This window comes from Lissotriton vulgaris, chromosome 1_1 (assembly GCF_964263255.1).
Source record: "Lissotriton vulgaris chromosome 1_1, aLisVul1.2, whole genome shotgun sequence".
Taxonomy (NCBI): Eukaryota; Metazoa; Chordata; class Amphibia; order Caudata; family Salamandridae; genus Lissotriton; species Lissotriton vulgaris.
In genome coordinates this window covers 1152876326-1152893603 of record NC_141685.1, presented here as the reverse complement: position 1 = coordinate 1152893603, position 17278 = coordinate 1152876326, and the positions used below count along the sequence as shown (strand labels likewise).

The 17278-nt window shown below is 43.8% G+C and overlaps 1 protein-coding gene across 2 annotated transcripts in view; it reads left to right on the top strand.

Annotated features, from left to right (window-relative positions):
- Positions 1-17278, top strand: part of KCNH3 (potassium voltage-gated channel subfamily H member 3) — a 454232-nt gene that overhangs the window by 380978 nt on the left and 55976 nt on the right. The window contains exons 12-13 of one of the 2 annotated variants that reach the window (XM_086964034.1): positions 14138-14225; positions 14334-14643. In XM_086964034.1, the coding sequence (XP_086820160.1) occupies positions 14138-14225; positions 14334-14643 (398 nt within the window). Of the gene's footprint in view, positions 1-14137; positions 14644-17278 lie in introns of both variants that reach the window. The other variant, XM_086964026.1, reaches the window with a different exon arrangement.

Here is a 17278-nt window from a genome sequence, read left to right as displayed (position 1 = left end):
ACAATGGAGCAACTTGGTTATGCAGGGGTATGTCTATCCTCCCTGTACTTCTAGGATTGTACTTAGTGGAAAATGGATCGGTGGTTATGACTGCAGTGGGTATCATAGCTCCTCCAATTTTGGGATTAGGGTTAATAGTCAGGCTATTGGGAAGCACTGTAGATGTAATTAAATCTCTATCGTTTGTTGCTATGTGTGCAGGGGGGAAAAAATTCCTAGAGCGCCTATTTTTGGGGGGTAAAAATATCCCAATGGTACCGGTCTAATACCAGGAGAGCCTATCTCAGAGGCGTCCCAGAACAGTCTATGAGGGTTGTATGACGATCCGTCGCGTGTAACGTCCTCGCGGGCGTTCGCATCGCGGACAATACATTGCAATGGCCCTTACATCGGCGATTTTGTCATCGCACGACGTTGCGCCGCAAATGCGGCCGTGGAACTGGATCGCGTGTCACATCGGCGACATAACATCGAGCGACATGACAACGCGATCTCAGAATCTACTTTGAAATGTTTGGACAAATGTTGATGGAAAACGAGGCTCTGAAAAGTACTTCTAAAATTACAATTGCGATAACACTCTCTGTAATGTCACCTGTAAATTCTCTAATGGCAAATGAAACCGGCTTCAAATACCCTGGTCTCGCGGTAACTTCCCTGACATTAAATTATGCTGCAATCCCCCTGTCTTCAATTCCGACAGCTGAACTGCACTTCTTCAAGCCTGACCTGCCTGCCAATTGTATAGGAGACTATGGGCTAGAACGCGGAGGAGTTTGGGGTAGATTTCTTTGTGTTTACTCAAAAAAGAACATTTGGACTCTATCTATAGAAGCAGTCAACATGAAGAAGTAATGCGGTAAATTACGTTTGCCAGCTAATTTGGGGTTCGTTAGGGACAGAGGAACAACAACTTCAATGTCAGCATCAAAATGGAACACAGGTGCGACTCTTTTTGTGAGATATTGAATACTTAGGCATTTTACAAAAATGCAGTGGATATTGATTGGCTCACGATCATGGCCTTATTCTGAGCTCCACATTTTGCCACAATTGTGAGCACCTATAATACACGTACCTATTAGTTTTGGGTAATACTACTCTATACTGTAAAGTGATCAGACTCCATTGCCTAAACAGGGAAAAAATGAGCACATGTAAAACTTTGCCAAAAGGGACAGGGCATGGAAGAGGGAAATGGTGGAAGACAGGGCAAGGTAGGAGGAGGTGAAGATGGGGTACACTATGAAGCGTGTAACATTTGGTGCAACTGGAAACATCAGCAATCATTTAAGGGCTACACAAAGGGTCTGAGAATGACAAGAAGAGAAAGATAACCAGAAACTGTATGATCTCTGGTTCTGGGAAACAGCTCTGGATGGCGAGGTTACCACATAAGACATGAATGTAGGCCACATCCTCGTGTCTCAACTCCCTAAGGTAGCTTGAAAAATCCTGGTATCACATATTATATCACCAAACATAATCGAATCTCCCTAATGCTTTAAACGGTTGCCATTCCTTTGAAACCACATTTCAAAGTTAATTGATGTTAAGTGTTTTTGTTTGTTTTTTCTCCACAGTGGGAAACTTTTAATAAAAAAACATAATAGAAGAACATAATTTTTAATATAGCTAAGACTTCCCTTTAGCAGTTTAATTCATGTAATTACATTCAGCTGCAGTATGCCATCCATCCATCCACCCACCCGCCCATCCACCCATCCCACCCACCCACCCACCCATCCATCCATTAATCCACCATCACCCATCCATCCATCCACATCTATCCACCCATCCCACCCACCCACATCCACCCACACACCCACCCATCCATTAATCCACCATCACCCATACACCCATCCCACCCACCCACATCCTTCCACCCATCGCACCCACCCACATCCATCCACCCACTCATCCATTAATCCACCATCACCCATACACCCATCCCACCCACCCACATCCATCCACCCATCGCACCCACATCCATCCACCCATCCCATTACCCACCCATCCATCAATCCACCATCACCCATCCACCCATCCCACCCACCCACATCCATCCACCCATCCCACCCACGCACATCAATCCACCAGGACCCATCCAACCCACCCGCCCATCCATCCCCCAGCACCCACTCATCCATCCATTAATCCACCCGCACCCATCCATCAGATGTTTATTAAATATGATGCATCCACTCATCAGATGTTTATTAAATATGATGCATGAATAAATATGATGCATGAAATTGACCTCAATTGCGTTGCATTTCTTTGTTTTCCAAATCAATTTACTTTAATAAAGACAATTCCCATTTTATGAACACAATTCCGCTCGCATATGCGCTGCTTTAATAATGCAATGTATGTTCAATGTACTGAAAAACTTAATTGCCCTTTTCTGAACACAATTCGGCTCGTATATCATTTTAGGAACACAATTCTGGTCGTATATCATTTTGGTATGAGTGGAGGCTCGAACCTTGTCTGCCAGCACCAAAGTCTGGCAACCTATCCGTCAGACCACATATCTTTTTTTATTTATTGACGTATTGTACGTGCCGGCTTGAATCAGATGTTAGTATCTTGAAAGAAATGACCTCAATTGCGTTGCATTTCTTTGTTTTCCAAATCAATTTACTTTAATAAAGACACGCACAATTCCGCTCGCATATGCATTTTAATATCTGTTAATGTTTCAATAAAGAAAATGCGATTCTGCTTGCAAAAGTGTCTTCAACAAAGAAATATGCCCGGTAAAGAAATGTCTGTTCTTAAATAAACAAGCCGCTTTATTCAAGAAGAGCACCAAAGTCTCTTCTTAAATAAACATAAAGTATGCAGGTATCTATTAAACAAAGAAATATGCCCGGTAAAGAAATGTCTGTTCTTAAATAAACAAGCCGCTTTATTTAAGAAGAGCACCAAAGTGTCTTCTTAAATAAACATAAAGTATGCCGGTATCTATTCTGCTCGTATCTGTTAGTGTTTCAATAAGCGATTGCGAAAGTGTCTGAAATATGGTATACACCTGTTACAACGCATTTCTTACAACGCACTACTGTTACAACACGACTTTTACAACGCATACCATTACAACGCATTGCGCTGGGGGGCGCTCTAGGATAGGGAATAAGTATAATTTACTATCCAACACCTTCCCTAGGGTCCACGGGGACTGGAGTTAGAATAGTAAATTATACTTACCACTATCCAGCACCTCAAAGCGCTATGCGTTGTAATGGTATGCGTTGTAATGGTCGCGTTGTAACGGTAGGTAGTTGTAATGGTATGCGTTGTAACATGGTACATCCCTAAAATATACGATTGCGAAAGTGTCTGAAATATACAAAAGGCCGGATTCCGATGTAATGGTTAACGATGTACAAGGAAATGCGATGTACTTGCATGCGTCCTGATGGCATGCGATGTGATGTCGTGCACGATGTAACAGCAGCGATGCACTGTCAGCGCGATGCGATATATCCGCTGTAAGCGGTGCTTCCCGTCTATGAGCTATGTTTGGTCTATCAAAGTTCACCACCACACAGTCTCCTGAAACGCTTTTGGGACCATGCCCCACCCAACTCACTCTTCTAGCCATGATGACATTAGAGGCTATATCTGGTCCACCACTGCTATAGTGAGCACACAGTTTTTTTAAAAATGTTAATAGCTAGTGAAGAGATTCAGCCCTATTTTCAGCGAATGCAGGGACCCCGGTAAATACTGCTACTAGAGGAGCAGCATCTGGGGGCAAATCTAAATTTGTCCTAGTATATGACCCCTGATTCATAATCTGTCCCCCATGTCTACCATCTACCTCTTCCCTTCTAGCATTTCCAGAGCCTCCCCTCACAGTTCCATCCAAGGAGTAACTACCACCTATAATGGAAGACGCAGTATTAGTAATACCATCATCACATGACATTAATGATTCACCCACTCGAGCCCGGCCCCTGAGTGGGCTAAGAGTACCCACGTGACAATTAGAGCCCCCTTTCATGTCCCTCCCCTCCTTCTTGGCGTGGGAGTCTTTGGCCTGCTGACCCTTCTATTCTGTGATAAACATTCCAATTTGGTCAAATTTTTTCCGCAGGCCATCCACACAGATGTTTAGCGTGTCAACAATATCTTTAGCCATGCCCACCAATAGAGGTTCCAAGCGGGATATAAACATTTTTTCAACTAGAGCTTCCAAGTTGTGGATAAGATTTAAGTCACTCCCTTGTGGTCTGGATACAGGCTTTGAGGGTTTTATACATTTTCTAATGTTCCTGCATTTCCTCGTTTTTCGGGGATCGGGTGAGCCCTGGTTTTTACCTTCAGCCACCGATAGGTCAATTACAGTGTCCTTCTCTGTTGGCCCATTACCTGGTTCAGACCCTCTCATGGGGGTTTCTATAACTACATTAGGTTCCAGCTGTACAATAGGCATAGGGGTGATACTACTAGTGACATCATTCTGATCATTAGCAGGTGTAGTCAGGCCCAGTTCTATCTCGGCGTGTGCAATTCCTTCAGATAATACACCCACCGCAGAAATTAGATATGATATAATGCTCTCTGATTGTCTTGGTACTTTCGCTTTTTTACCTTCAGGGTCCCCATTACTTAGTTGTTTGCGCTTGCCCATTATAAGATATTTAGGGGGGGTGGCCCGACCCGGCCTCAGCTGGCCCCTGATGGCCACAGATGGCCCCGCCCTTGGCCCGGGCTTAGCCCGGCTGGTCCCGCACGCGTCCCACGACGCGGAGGGAGCGTCTGACATTTAGTAGCGCCTCCGGGCGTGATGAGGGCGGGAAAGCGGAAGTGCCCGCAAAGCTCGCTGGGAGCTGTAGTCTCCGGCCGCAAGATGGTGCAGAGCCGCGGCGGGGAGACTCACAGCGTGTCCCACCCAGGATCAGCTTTCAAAATCAGCAGGGGAGACAGGTATGTCCTCCGTCCGCCAAAAATGGTCACCGAATGGCCCCCCCCACAAACAATCATTGGCTTCCAAGGGGTGTATCAAATAGCAAGACAAAATGACATCTTTGGGAGGCCTGTCAACTTATGTGAATCTCGATTTTAAAATTAACAGTAACAGAAATACTAAATCAAGATGAAATGCTTCAAGTGATCACACTGGAAAGATCTAATACATCTTCCTGAACTAGGATTCTTCTGATAAATATCTATTTTAACAGCTTTGGCACAGCCAAGCGAGAAGGCTGCACCAGCTAAGCGAAAACCTGGATCAAACCCTCTCTGATTGTGTGAACTAAGAAACAATACTCTGTGGGGATTTTAACTTGCGAGAACTGGGATTGACTCGCACTGGCTGCTTACCAACAAATCGTTTAAGCAAACAACTGACAAAACACTAAAGAAACCTGGACTGAAGTCCATACAGCCTATAATTGAAAATTCAGATCCATGTCTCCAGCTTCCGAAAACTTACAGTGGCATCAGTACCATTGACTACATGTCCGTTTCGGGAAAACGCGTGGAACACCTCGAGATCTTTGAAGTACTCTGCTTACATGAAGGTGACCACCTTCCACTCCTCACAACATTTAACCTCTGTTTAGCTAAACGGGAAAGTCATAAGGCGATGGGCCACTCTCTAATTCGGAGAATGAAGTGGGGCCCGGTCTGCGTGCCGAAAATTTTCAAAAAGGGCAAAAAACAGAATCCCTCCAATTGCTGTTTGATCGCCTTTTTGGACATAGAGGCCAAGATTACTCCTCAGCCATCTTAAAACATCTGGAAAAATGGGCAATAACAAATGCAATAATCCCATTTTGCCAACAGGATTTAGAGCAAAACCCTTCACACTGGATAATATAATTATCTTTTCTTATCTCTTCCACCGAACATCTAGAAATTACAAGCTCTCTATGCATGCTTAGTTGACTATTCGTCAGCATTTGACCTGTTGGATAGAGGTGTCCTATGGAGCAAACTCCAGGGGTGGGCACTCCAGGTGACCTGCTTAATGCTATTATTGCACTCTATTTATGAACTTGGGTGAGGGTCAAGCTCTCGGGCATTGCCCTAACAATAAAGATCAATACCAACCAAGGTCTAAAATAAAGATGTGTGCTAGTCCCAATACTTTTTAACTTATACACAGCAGATATGCCTGCGTCACTAAACTACGCCAATCTAATTCCCCCAAAAATAGGAACAACCAAGATTATGATATTACAGTATGCAGATGATATAGTTCTCCTTGATAATTCAAAAATAGGAATCCAGAAAGCCCTTAACACCCTCCATTCATATAAGACAAATAAAATGATAGTAAACACTTCAAAAGCAAAGGTGGTATCATTTGGAAGGATGCACAAGCAAACAAATCGTCACTGGTCCCTTGGTCCTTTAAAAATAACAGGAACAAAATCGTATAACTACCTGGGCCTTTGGCTTTCAGCAAACGGTGAACCCAAAATGCTTCTGAGTCATCTTTAAGATAAGGCTGCACTAATTAATACCAGACTGTGCCAACTGAATGCCTATCTTGAAAGCCCTACTTCAGTCCGAATCTGAAAAGTGCTTAGGGCCACATTACAATCTGCCATCACCTGTGGCAGTGAGGCTTTCCTGGGACTACACATCAAAAGCATGAAAAATTACATCTAAAAGCCTATAAAATAGTGTTTAGGCTGCCACATTACTCCAGGGGATCACTAGTGAGATTAGAATTTGGCCTAGAGGGCCTAAAAGGGACCCACATGGGCTCTTTTCTAAAATATTATCATAAATGCATTACGGCTATGCCCAGTACGCTGAAGTTTGTTCTTCAAAACATATTCAAAAACAGCTCCCAGAGCACATATTTAATGGCATTAGCAGGCGCCCTTCAAATAGACTTAAGTGCACTAAATTCTCCATCACCCTAACACACACCAGAGAAAAGCATACTGAAGAAACAGACAAGATTTCTCATTAAACTTGCAGATGTGGAAATGATCAAGACCATCCCACTCTCACAAGCCCTGGCAACCTCGTACGACAATGAATACCAGGTCGGCCTAAAGCTACAGTCATATCTCAGTTGTTCATTTGGGAAAGCATCCGTCAATCAAATCTTGACTGCAGGGAAGATGGCACAACAAATTAAAGACTTCAACCCAAACTGGTCGCTCATCTCCAATATTGTGAAGTGCAGGCTGTGTGACTATAAACTTGAAACTTCCCCGCACTTACTCTGCTGTTGCCTGCCGCTACTGCATTCCAGGCGGACATTACTAAAGCTGATCTTTTCAACCTATGGCTTAAAGACCTGCAGCAACGCTACGACCTGGATTTTTACTATCATGGTCCCTTCGAAACTGGCAATAATCAGCAAATACTTCAAGGTGGTGCAGGACCTGCTACCCCCCCCCCCCCAAATAAGTGCAGCAATGACTGCTGAATAATAAAATGCACTGTGCACCTGGCTTATTTGCAACAGATTTTAAACAATAGATGATCTTCTATGTAAAGACTGCTGATTTTAAAATATGCATTTTATTCTATTGATACAACAAGCTTCTGAAGGTTACATGGCTCACAGAGATCTATTTATGCCATTGCACTGTGCACTTTGGCTTAATTGCAATTGACTTTAAATAACCACACTCACATCAAGATAAATATTAATGATTTTAATTAGGGCTTCCGTTTTTACTGATTTATACAGATAAATACAGACAGAAAACACTGTGTTTCCTGTCAGTATTTATTTTTAAAAGCGGAAAAATACTGAAAATGGTGCTTCTTGAATTCTAGGCAAAGCTGAGCAGGCAGACAGCATGGAGGGGTAAAATACAGGATGAGATTTCCTTAAATACAGGCATATATTAACATGTATTTGTAGCATGATGCTAATATGTACCTATGAGTGTAGTCTTTTGTTATACGCGGATGCTTAGTTCACTAAAACGTGACAGGCATCCATGTTTGAGTGCACGTCGAAGAGTTATATAAACACAGAAATATACCATTTTAGAGCTATATTTATTCTTGAAACACAAAATAAATATGGATCAATTCCAAAAAGATGACCCAAAATTAATATGGATAAATACAGATGGAAATGTTAAAAAAAATACATTAAACCGGGAGCCCTAATTTTAATTCACCTGTCCTATTTTTTACTCCTGTATGCCACGTGGCATTATAATGAACTAACTACCTTTTAATTGTCTTTCAATGTTCTATATTGTCAAAGTTTTAATTATCATACAATAAACTTATTACTACTGGTGTGGGGGGAGTGTACTATGGTAGTCATATTGTCATAACACATCAAACACTTAAATCCAGTTTGGGGAAGTCACTGTACCCCCAATATACCAGGAGACAGAAGTCTGGTTGAGCAAAGCAGTATTTTTCAGCACCCAGACAGTGAATACACAAGAATTGTTTTGGCATCCTGTTTCTTGACAAGCAGGATTTGACTTTCAAGCAGGAGTTGACACTATAAAGTTAAAAAAAAGCATATTGTGATTGGAGCCTGCCTATCTGGGCGGACAAAGAAAGGGCACTTCCCAGCTGTTAGATAATATGTGTCTGTGACTGGCAGGCCTCTTTGCGGTTAATTCAGTTCCTAGGCCCAACCCCACTGGTAATCCTGTAAAGGAAATAAAACCTCCTCCATAACCCAGGACTTTGTTATTTGCGTTGGGACCAGTTTTCACAACTCTTCAAATGTTAATTACTTGCTGGCAGAAGTGGAAGACAAAATGCAAATAGACCTCCAGATACTTTAGACAGGGAAAATATCACTGTATTCCTTAATGTTTATCACAAATCCGACTTCACAATTGAATTGGATTTTTAATAATTATTCAAAATAGTTGTAAAATTATTTTTCTAGCTAGTCCAATGCTTGAAATACAGTATTAAGATTTTTAATCTGAACTCTGGTTTTCTATGTAGGATAGCCAGGCATGCCACTGTAATGAATAGCTTTTGGGTGCTAGTCACTGTCAAAACATGTTAACATTACATTTCTACATGTCATGCTTTTGAATACCATTCTGTCACAACTCAGAACAGATTGACCCACCTTTGGACTCAGGCACGGCGGGAGCGATGCAGATGCTGGTTTCCCTCTCCCCTAGGAGCGGTACCCCAAGTGAGCAGTATTGATAACACTCCCCTGAGAGGACCTCACCCAGGGAAGGGGAAAAATAAAGAAACAAAATATAAAGGACTGGCAGCCAAAAATCATCTACAGCACAGGATGACAGGTGGAGGCCTCACGTAGGTCTGTGGTCTGTTTACCTGCAGTAATACACAAGGAACACTATAAATATACACCCCCGATCCTGTCTCCACATATTCTATATATATATATCTGAATATTTCACTCACTGGTAGAAGCTGCCACAAACGTCCATGCAAAACAGGGAATCAAAAAAGGAAAAATAAAGTAAAGGAAAAAAGAAATTCGAGCCAACAGAGCTTCACAGTCTTGAAGAGCAATAGTCTTAGTTGCTATGTCTTTACAAGTAGAAGGCTACTTAGCTCACACGAGGCTGGCGCTTCCTGAGAAGTTAAATACCTTCACAGTTCCAGAGCGTAGTTTGAAAGCAATCCATCTTGCCTCCTCAACGATCTCAGAAGCCTAATTCTCCGAGCCGCTCCACAGCTCGTAGTTTTCCACAATATTCACCAACGGTGTCGAGCCAGCGATAATCCAAAATGAAGCACGATTATACACAAAAAGAGCCAAAGAACCGTTGCTCCTTGGTAAACTCACAGTTCACGGTTCGCGCACTGCAAAAGCAGAAAGTTTCTCTCCCTACTTCAGCGCGGCTCCACACAACGCGGCTCCTAAACACCCCAGCCCACTCCTCGGACCCAAACCTAGCCGCCGCCAACTTCACCATATGGTTATCCATCACCGCCGACACCTTAGCACCACTGAAAAAACGTCATAGCAAACCTGGCAACAAGAAGGCCTCTTGGTTCAACGATGATCTTAAGAAGTCCAAGAAACTCTGCCGCACCCTTGAAAAAGCTTGGAAAAAAGATCCAACCACCAGCACCAAGGTCGCCTTCAAAAACGCCACCCGCACTCACCACCAACTAATCCGAAAGGCCAAGAAAACAGCATTCAAGGATCGACTTGACAACAACGCCCACAACAGCAAGGAACTTTTCAACATCGTCAAGGAGTTTTCCAATCCCTCGACCAACTCCAACGACATCACCCCCTCTCAAGCCCTCTGCGACTCCCTAGCCTCATTCTTCCACAACAAGATTGCAGACATCCACAACAGCTTTGAAAACCAACCCAGAGTCCAACCCACCCAACCACATGCTGAACACTCTCCCCCCGCGAACACCCTTAACGATTGGAACCCAATCTCCACTGAGGACACCATCCGCCTGATGAACTCCATCCACTCGGGATCCCCCACAGACCCATGCCCTCACCACATCTTCAACAAAGCAGACTCCGTCATAGCACCGCACCTCTGAGACGTCATCAACTGCTCCTTCAACTCCGCCACCTTCCCGGAAAACTGGAAACACGCTGAACTCACTGCCCTTCTGAAAAAACCCACAGCGGACCCCACCGAACTCAAAAATTACCGCCCCATCTCGCTCCTTCCATTCCCGGCCAAAGTAATCGAGAAAGCTGTCAACAACCAGCTCGCCGCTTTCCTTGAAGCCAACAAATCCCTCGACTCCTCACAATCTGGCTTCCGAGCAAAACACAGCACTGAGACCGCCCTCATCGCAGCAACAGACGACATTCGAACTCTACTGGACAATGGAGACACAGTCGCCCTCATCCTCCTCGACCTCTCTGCAGCATTCGACACAGTCTGCCACAGCACCCTTTTACAACGCCTCAGCAACATCGGAATCCAAGGAAAAGCACTTGAATGGATCACTTCGTTCCTCACCGGAAGAACCCAGAGAGTCCGCCTTCCACCATTCAAGTCCGAGGCCACCGAAGTCATCTGTGGCGTACCACAAGGATCCTCACTCAGCCCCACCCTCTTCAACGTATACATGAGCCCCCTCGGGCCATCGCCCGCCAACACAACCTCAACATCATCTCTTACGCGGATGACACTCAACTAATCCTTTCTCTCACCAAGTACCCCAGCACCGCCAAAAATAACCTACACGAAGGAATGAAAGAAGTTGCTGAATGGATGAAACACAGCCGTCTGAAACTGAACTCAGATAAAACAGAAGTCCTCATCCTAGGTACATCCCCCTCTGCATGGGACGACTCCTGGTGGCCGGAAGCCCTTGGAAAAGCACCCATCCCGACAGACCACGCACGGAACCTAGGCGTTATCCTTGATTCTTCACTTTCAATGAACAGACAAGTCAGCGCCGTATCCTCATCCTGCTTCAACATTCTTCGCATGCTCAAAAAAACATTTCGCTGGATCCCCACCGAAACTAGGAAAACAGTCACCCATGCTCTGGTCACGAGCCGACTGGACTACGGAAACACCCTCTACGCAGGTACTACCGCTAAACTCCAGAAGAAACTCCAACGAATCCAAAACGCCTCAGCCAGAATCATATTAGACATCCCACGCAACGAACACATCTCTGGTCACCTGAAAGACCTCCACTGGCTACCCGTCAACAAGAGAATCACCTTCCGACTGCTAACCCACGCACACAAATCACTCTACGACATTGGACCAGAATGCCTCAACTCACGACTGTCCTTCTACACCCCCTCCCGCCAACTACGTTCCTCCAGCCAAGCCCTCGCCACTGTACCTCGCATCAACAAGACCACCATGGGAGGCAGATCCTTCTCATACCTGGCTGCTAAAACATGGAACTCTCTCCCCACCTACCTTCGCCTTACCCAGAACCACCTAGCATTCAGAAAGCAACTTAAAACGTGGATATTTGACAAGTAATCCTCCTCCCCTTCCTTAGTGCCTTGAGACCCTCTGGGTATGTAGTGTGCTATATAAATTCTCTGACTTGACTTGACTTGACTAAGGTCAAATGTTAAACGCGCAGTGCAGGCTGAAAGCGTCTCTCCCAGCTACCTGCGCGGCTCAACACAGCGCGTTTCCAAGTTCAAATATCAGATGCACAGCGAAAGCAGAAAGCGTCTCTCTCAGCTTCCTGCGCAGCTACAATGTTCCAAGTCCGTGAATCCAAGACACACGATATCGGACTATTTGGCTTCCATAATCCAAACACACCGAAATGGCAAACACATCAGGTGACAAGCACCGATTGCAATCCGAGTGAGGCAGATATAGGAAGCGGAAAGGGAGAAAGGTATTCAGACACAAAGAACAGACTATCACACAGGCATTCTGGGATACTGAGTCCAAAAGGCTAAACGCATCTAAACCGTGACACATGCAACCTGACTTGTGAGCAACATGGTCTACAAAGGGCAAGTTATTAATCTTTAAAAGGGAGTTTTTGCCCTATCAAATGAATTGATTTTGACCAGTCAAATTGCAGTTTTTACATTGCTACAGTCAGGCTACACAGGCAGGACAGAAGCCATATTTTAAACTGTCAGGTTAGTGGCTGGTTCAATGGGTGTCGCAGTCTACTAGTGACAATTAACCTCCAGGCCCTGGGTAGAATTTGTACTTGAATGTAAGTTAAATATGCCAACTAGGGGTATGCCAATTTTACCATATCGAAAGGGGAGCATAGTCACTTTATCCAGGGCTTTAAGTGGGCCGGGTCTCACCGGTGCTGAGCATCAGCAGTTTTTTAAAGGGGGCCTCGAAACTGGTCTCTATTGGACTCTGTTTTGTGCCATGGCACAGGCGGTCCATTTGTTCCGGACTGCAGTGACAGCAGGCATATCGATGTGCACTGCTCACACTGCTCACTTCTCACTAGTGGAGAAGTTACGTCATGACATCATGCCAGGTGAGCACTGTAGGGGAAGGGAAACCCTTTAAAGAGAATCATTTTCTCTCTGGATTTCCCCTTCTCTTATTGAAACTCAGGATCAGCAACATTGTTGTGGTGTCACCAGGGCTTTAAGTGGAAGTTTTTTCAATATTATAGACAAGCCAGAGTTGCTGCTTATTTATCTTATGCAACTAACAACCATTGACAAAGCCAATAGTCATACTTATTGTAGGTATGATGTTACTAGTGGTATAATATATCTGGATTCAATGACAGAAACGGCAAAATACAAGTCGGGCGGCACACTATGCTAAGCACAGATTTTTAGCTTACCTGTTTTAAGCCCCGCCCTTAGTTACATTGGCCACGCCCCTTTGAGAGACCCCCCCCCCAGATTTTTCATCCAACTTAAAGCCCTGACTTTATCATTGGTTAGCAGGGGTAAAGTGCAGAAAATTCTAGTCAGCAAACGTATAGGGAACCGCAACAGGCGAAAAACCCGGGGTGACCATGCAGAATGAGCAAATTTCCTACATATACCTTTGTAATCTCCTCTTTTCGAAATCAAGATGGGTGTTGTTTAATGTAATGCTGAAAAGCAACAAAATTATCAAAAATAAAAAGGCTAGAACACTTTCCGTCTCCAGCCAGTATGCCAATTGTAGGGTTAAGTGCTTTCTGTTGTTTAGACATTCAGTTGTTCAGACAGTTTTCTTGTCTTTATCTTTGGTTGACACAAAGTATTAACCTTCAAATTAAGTGACCACTGATACGATCGATGTGTACATGCCTTTTCATAGCTGGTAAAGGACTGAATCTAATTTGTGACACCATCTAATCCTGGTTTGAAGTTAAAAGGTGAGACAGAGTTCCACTGGTGCATCAAGCTAAACCATATCTCCGTGCAGAGGTGAGATGGAAAGAGGAGGAGAAGAGGGAAAATCAAAAGAAGTAAAATTGTCAAGTAAAAATACGGTTTAGCGCTGTGGAGCAAAAGATCTTAATTGTAAAGAGGAAGTGAATGCCTAGGGAGCGATTGCTGTGATGTTACCGTAAATGTGTTGTTTATTGTTATATACCAGTCAAATTGATTAAAACTTGAAATCGCCTCATGTGAATGGTGCAGCAAAGTGGCAGGATTGATGCACAGAATAGTGCTCTCATATATTGATGTAGGGGGGTAGAGGCGAAACCCATTGTGTCCCTATCTACTGGGGGCCTTTTGGGGCAGAAGATGAACAGGAACATTATTTTTCTGACCACTGTCTTTTCTATGCAGGCTGACAGCACCAGCTCGACCAGCCAGAAGAACACTTTACCTTCCACCAGAGAGGGCAATGAGATGGAAGTGGATAGTGCCACACCAGGCAGTAGAGCTGGCTCTCCCTACCCAGACACCAGGCATACATGTACTACTTTGGAAACCAGGGCTGCATCCCCCAACCCCGACATCAGAGCGGGATCCAGTGACCCAGACTACAGGGCAGAATCTCCTAGCCCAGACAGCAGGGCTGCATCCCCCAATCCAAACACCAGGGCAGTGTCTCCCTGTTCAGACTTATGGGCTGCCTCCCTCATTTCGGATAGAGCTGAGAAGTCTTCCTCCAGTTTCCTGCTGTCCCCAAGAAGCACCAAGCACCTGCTGTCTCCACGGAGAACCTCTCCACGGAACTCCCTTTCTCGAGCACGGCTGTCTAGAATAGGCAATGTGCACCAGGATCCAGGCCCAAAGGAGCTGCAGATTCACAACACACCCTGGATCGGGCCCCCTGACCTCAGCCCCAGGTAAGGTTCTTCCATCAGGTTAGGGCAAAGGATTCATGTTTATGCAAAATTGGAAACCCGTGGAACAGTTGAGCATGTAGCTATCTTTGGCTCATGTATTTTTTTTTGAAAATCCTTCCAGATTGACGCTTTTAAAAAAAGATTCTGTAAATTCTTCTCTATCCAGTTTCAGACCATTTTTCAAAATATTAAACAAACTGTGACATACAAAATGTGGGTGTAATCTGCAACGACAACATATATTTTTGACCTCTCCGAGAAATTAAATTCAGTGAAGGGAGATGCCCCGAAAATTGGTACAATATCCATTGGCTCCCTACTATATGCAGACGATGTTGCAATTTTTGATTTAACTCCCATTGATTTGCAGCGTCGTCTGGACGTTTTAACTAAATAGGCGGAGGACCATTGTTTGAAAATCAATATTGCTAAAAGCAAAATTTTAGTCTTTCGCAAGAAAGGTTTTCCAACAAAGAAAGGGTATAAGTGGCTGTTGGGGCACGAAGATCTTGAATTGGTCAATACGTATCTGTATCTGGGGGAGGTTTTCTCAAAAAATGGGCGTGTTTCAGAGCACATTAAAAGGTGTGTTGGCAAGGCCGCCTCCCAGGTCGGAGCTCTAAATAGATTTTATAGGACCTGTGGGAGACGTCATTTCAATCATGTTCTGTAGGTATTTAAGGTTAAATTCCCCCCAACATTAACTTATGCTGCAGAAGTTTTGGATAGGAATTACTGGCTCTCTTTTGATAAGGCTGAAGGCCGTTTTTTCCGCCAAATTTGTAATTTAAATTCCTTGGCTGCCCCACATGTTCTTCGTCTGGAATTCCATTTAGTTTCTTCTTATATTTTGTCCTTGGCAGCGGTCCTGAGGTGGGGGAACTCCCTTTTTTGGGGGGATGAGGGCACCCTAAGGGCCGCCTTGAAGTTGGAAATTTTCGCAAAATTAAAAGATAAATCAGCTTCTTTTAGATCATTTGCCAACGCAAACTATTTATTTGGGCTTAGTTTAAACTGGGATTTACCCATGCCAAAGCCTGTATTGAAGTTATTTCTAAAGAAGTCAATAAGCACGATTAGTACGGCAAGAGATATGGCTTTATGTCACCCTAAAGCCCGTAATGGGGTGATCTGTGTGAGTGCGATGGGAAGCAGACCCCAGTCCTGCCTCTCATGGAATATCCCACACGGAATTAGAAGGCTAATACTACTTTTAAGAACTGACTTGCTGCCCTAGAGAGAAGTAACAGGCATTTGGGAAAATACTCCTAGAGAGGAGAGAATCTGTGAACTTTGTTGTTCCCAAATACAGGATCTTAATCATGTGTTATTTGTGTGCCTAGAACTTCCAAGGGCAAGGCGAACGTTTTTGAGACCCTTATTTATTAAATGTAATATTCGTTCCGCTCAGGAGGCACGATCTTTTGTGTTGTCCCCTCCAAATGAAATGACTTGCTATATAATATTTCAAGTTTCTAAAATATTCCTGGATATTTATTAAGAATTGAATTTGTTATAAAGTATGTCTTTTTTATTGTATTGGTGTATTTTTGTGGACCTCCGTTGGAGTTCCGTAACAAATAAACTAATTGAATTGAATTGCAACGACAACAAGGTGGTTAATGGAATGCTTGAATTGATCTGAGCCTCTGGCGATTGCTAGGGGCTGCATTCCAGACCATTATTTTACGCCCACTGTGCCACTCTAGACAAAGGCCTACGAAATTAGTACTGTCCCTGCTCCTCATGGGAACAAACCGCTCTGAGCTGCCACAAGATATGGGGAAAATCTGTGCCAGCAGCCATCCCCACTGATTAAAAAGAAATACAAGAACCATACTGGAAACAACTTCAAAGCTCACCTAGCTGCTAAGCCACCTCATGCTGAGCAGTATGGAAACAATCTTAAAACTGATCCAATTATAAAAACCTTGAATTTTTACAAAGTGGGCCTAGTAATAATTTTCAACCAATTCTGCCAGTTGGAGAATATTTGTGGTTTCTGTACCTGTGTGTTCTGTGTGAGAATCTGACCTCTTTCAAGAAGGAGCACTGCGTTTCGTCTAGTGCAGAGGATGACCGGCCAAGGGATCTCAAAATTCTAGTTGCAGAGTGTTCAAGATGTTTTTGCAATGTGCAGCTGTATGCTGGCAAATTTGCAGTAGGCTTCAGGGATGACAATGTGTCCCAGGCAAAGATCTCGGTGCCTTAGTCACATGGGCGTTAGGGCCATAGAGCTTATTAGATAGCTATTAATTAAAATAAGTGCCCTTTCAAGGATAGTAGTCTCTCTGCTGCAAACTGGCGTAAATACAGATTGGAATATTTCAAAGAGGTGGTTTGAATGGATGTGAAAATAAAGTGGCAGGTTACACAGATCTGACTTAGAGCTAGGGCAGAGTTTAGGAGAGATCTTAAAATCTATCTTTTTACTCTTCGATTATTAGTCGTTTTCTGCTTTCCAAATACCATGTTGGTATCTGTATTTTAGAAGTGGGATAGTCAATCAATAATCTGTGTCTCTATTATAGACTTTATTCTTTTAAATTTGCATAATTCATGCTAAACATTTGTTGTATAGTATGAAGCAAAGTGATATCAGAAAACTCGCTTAAAGATAAACCACATACTAAGA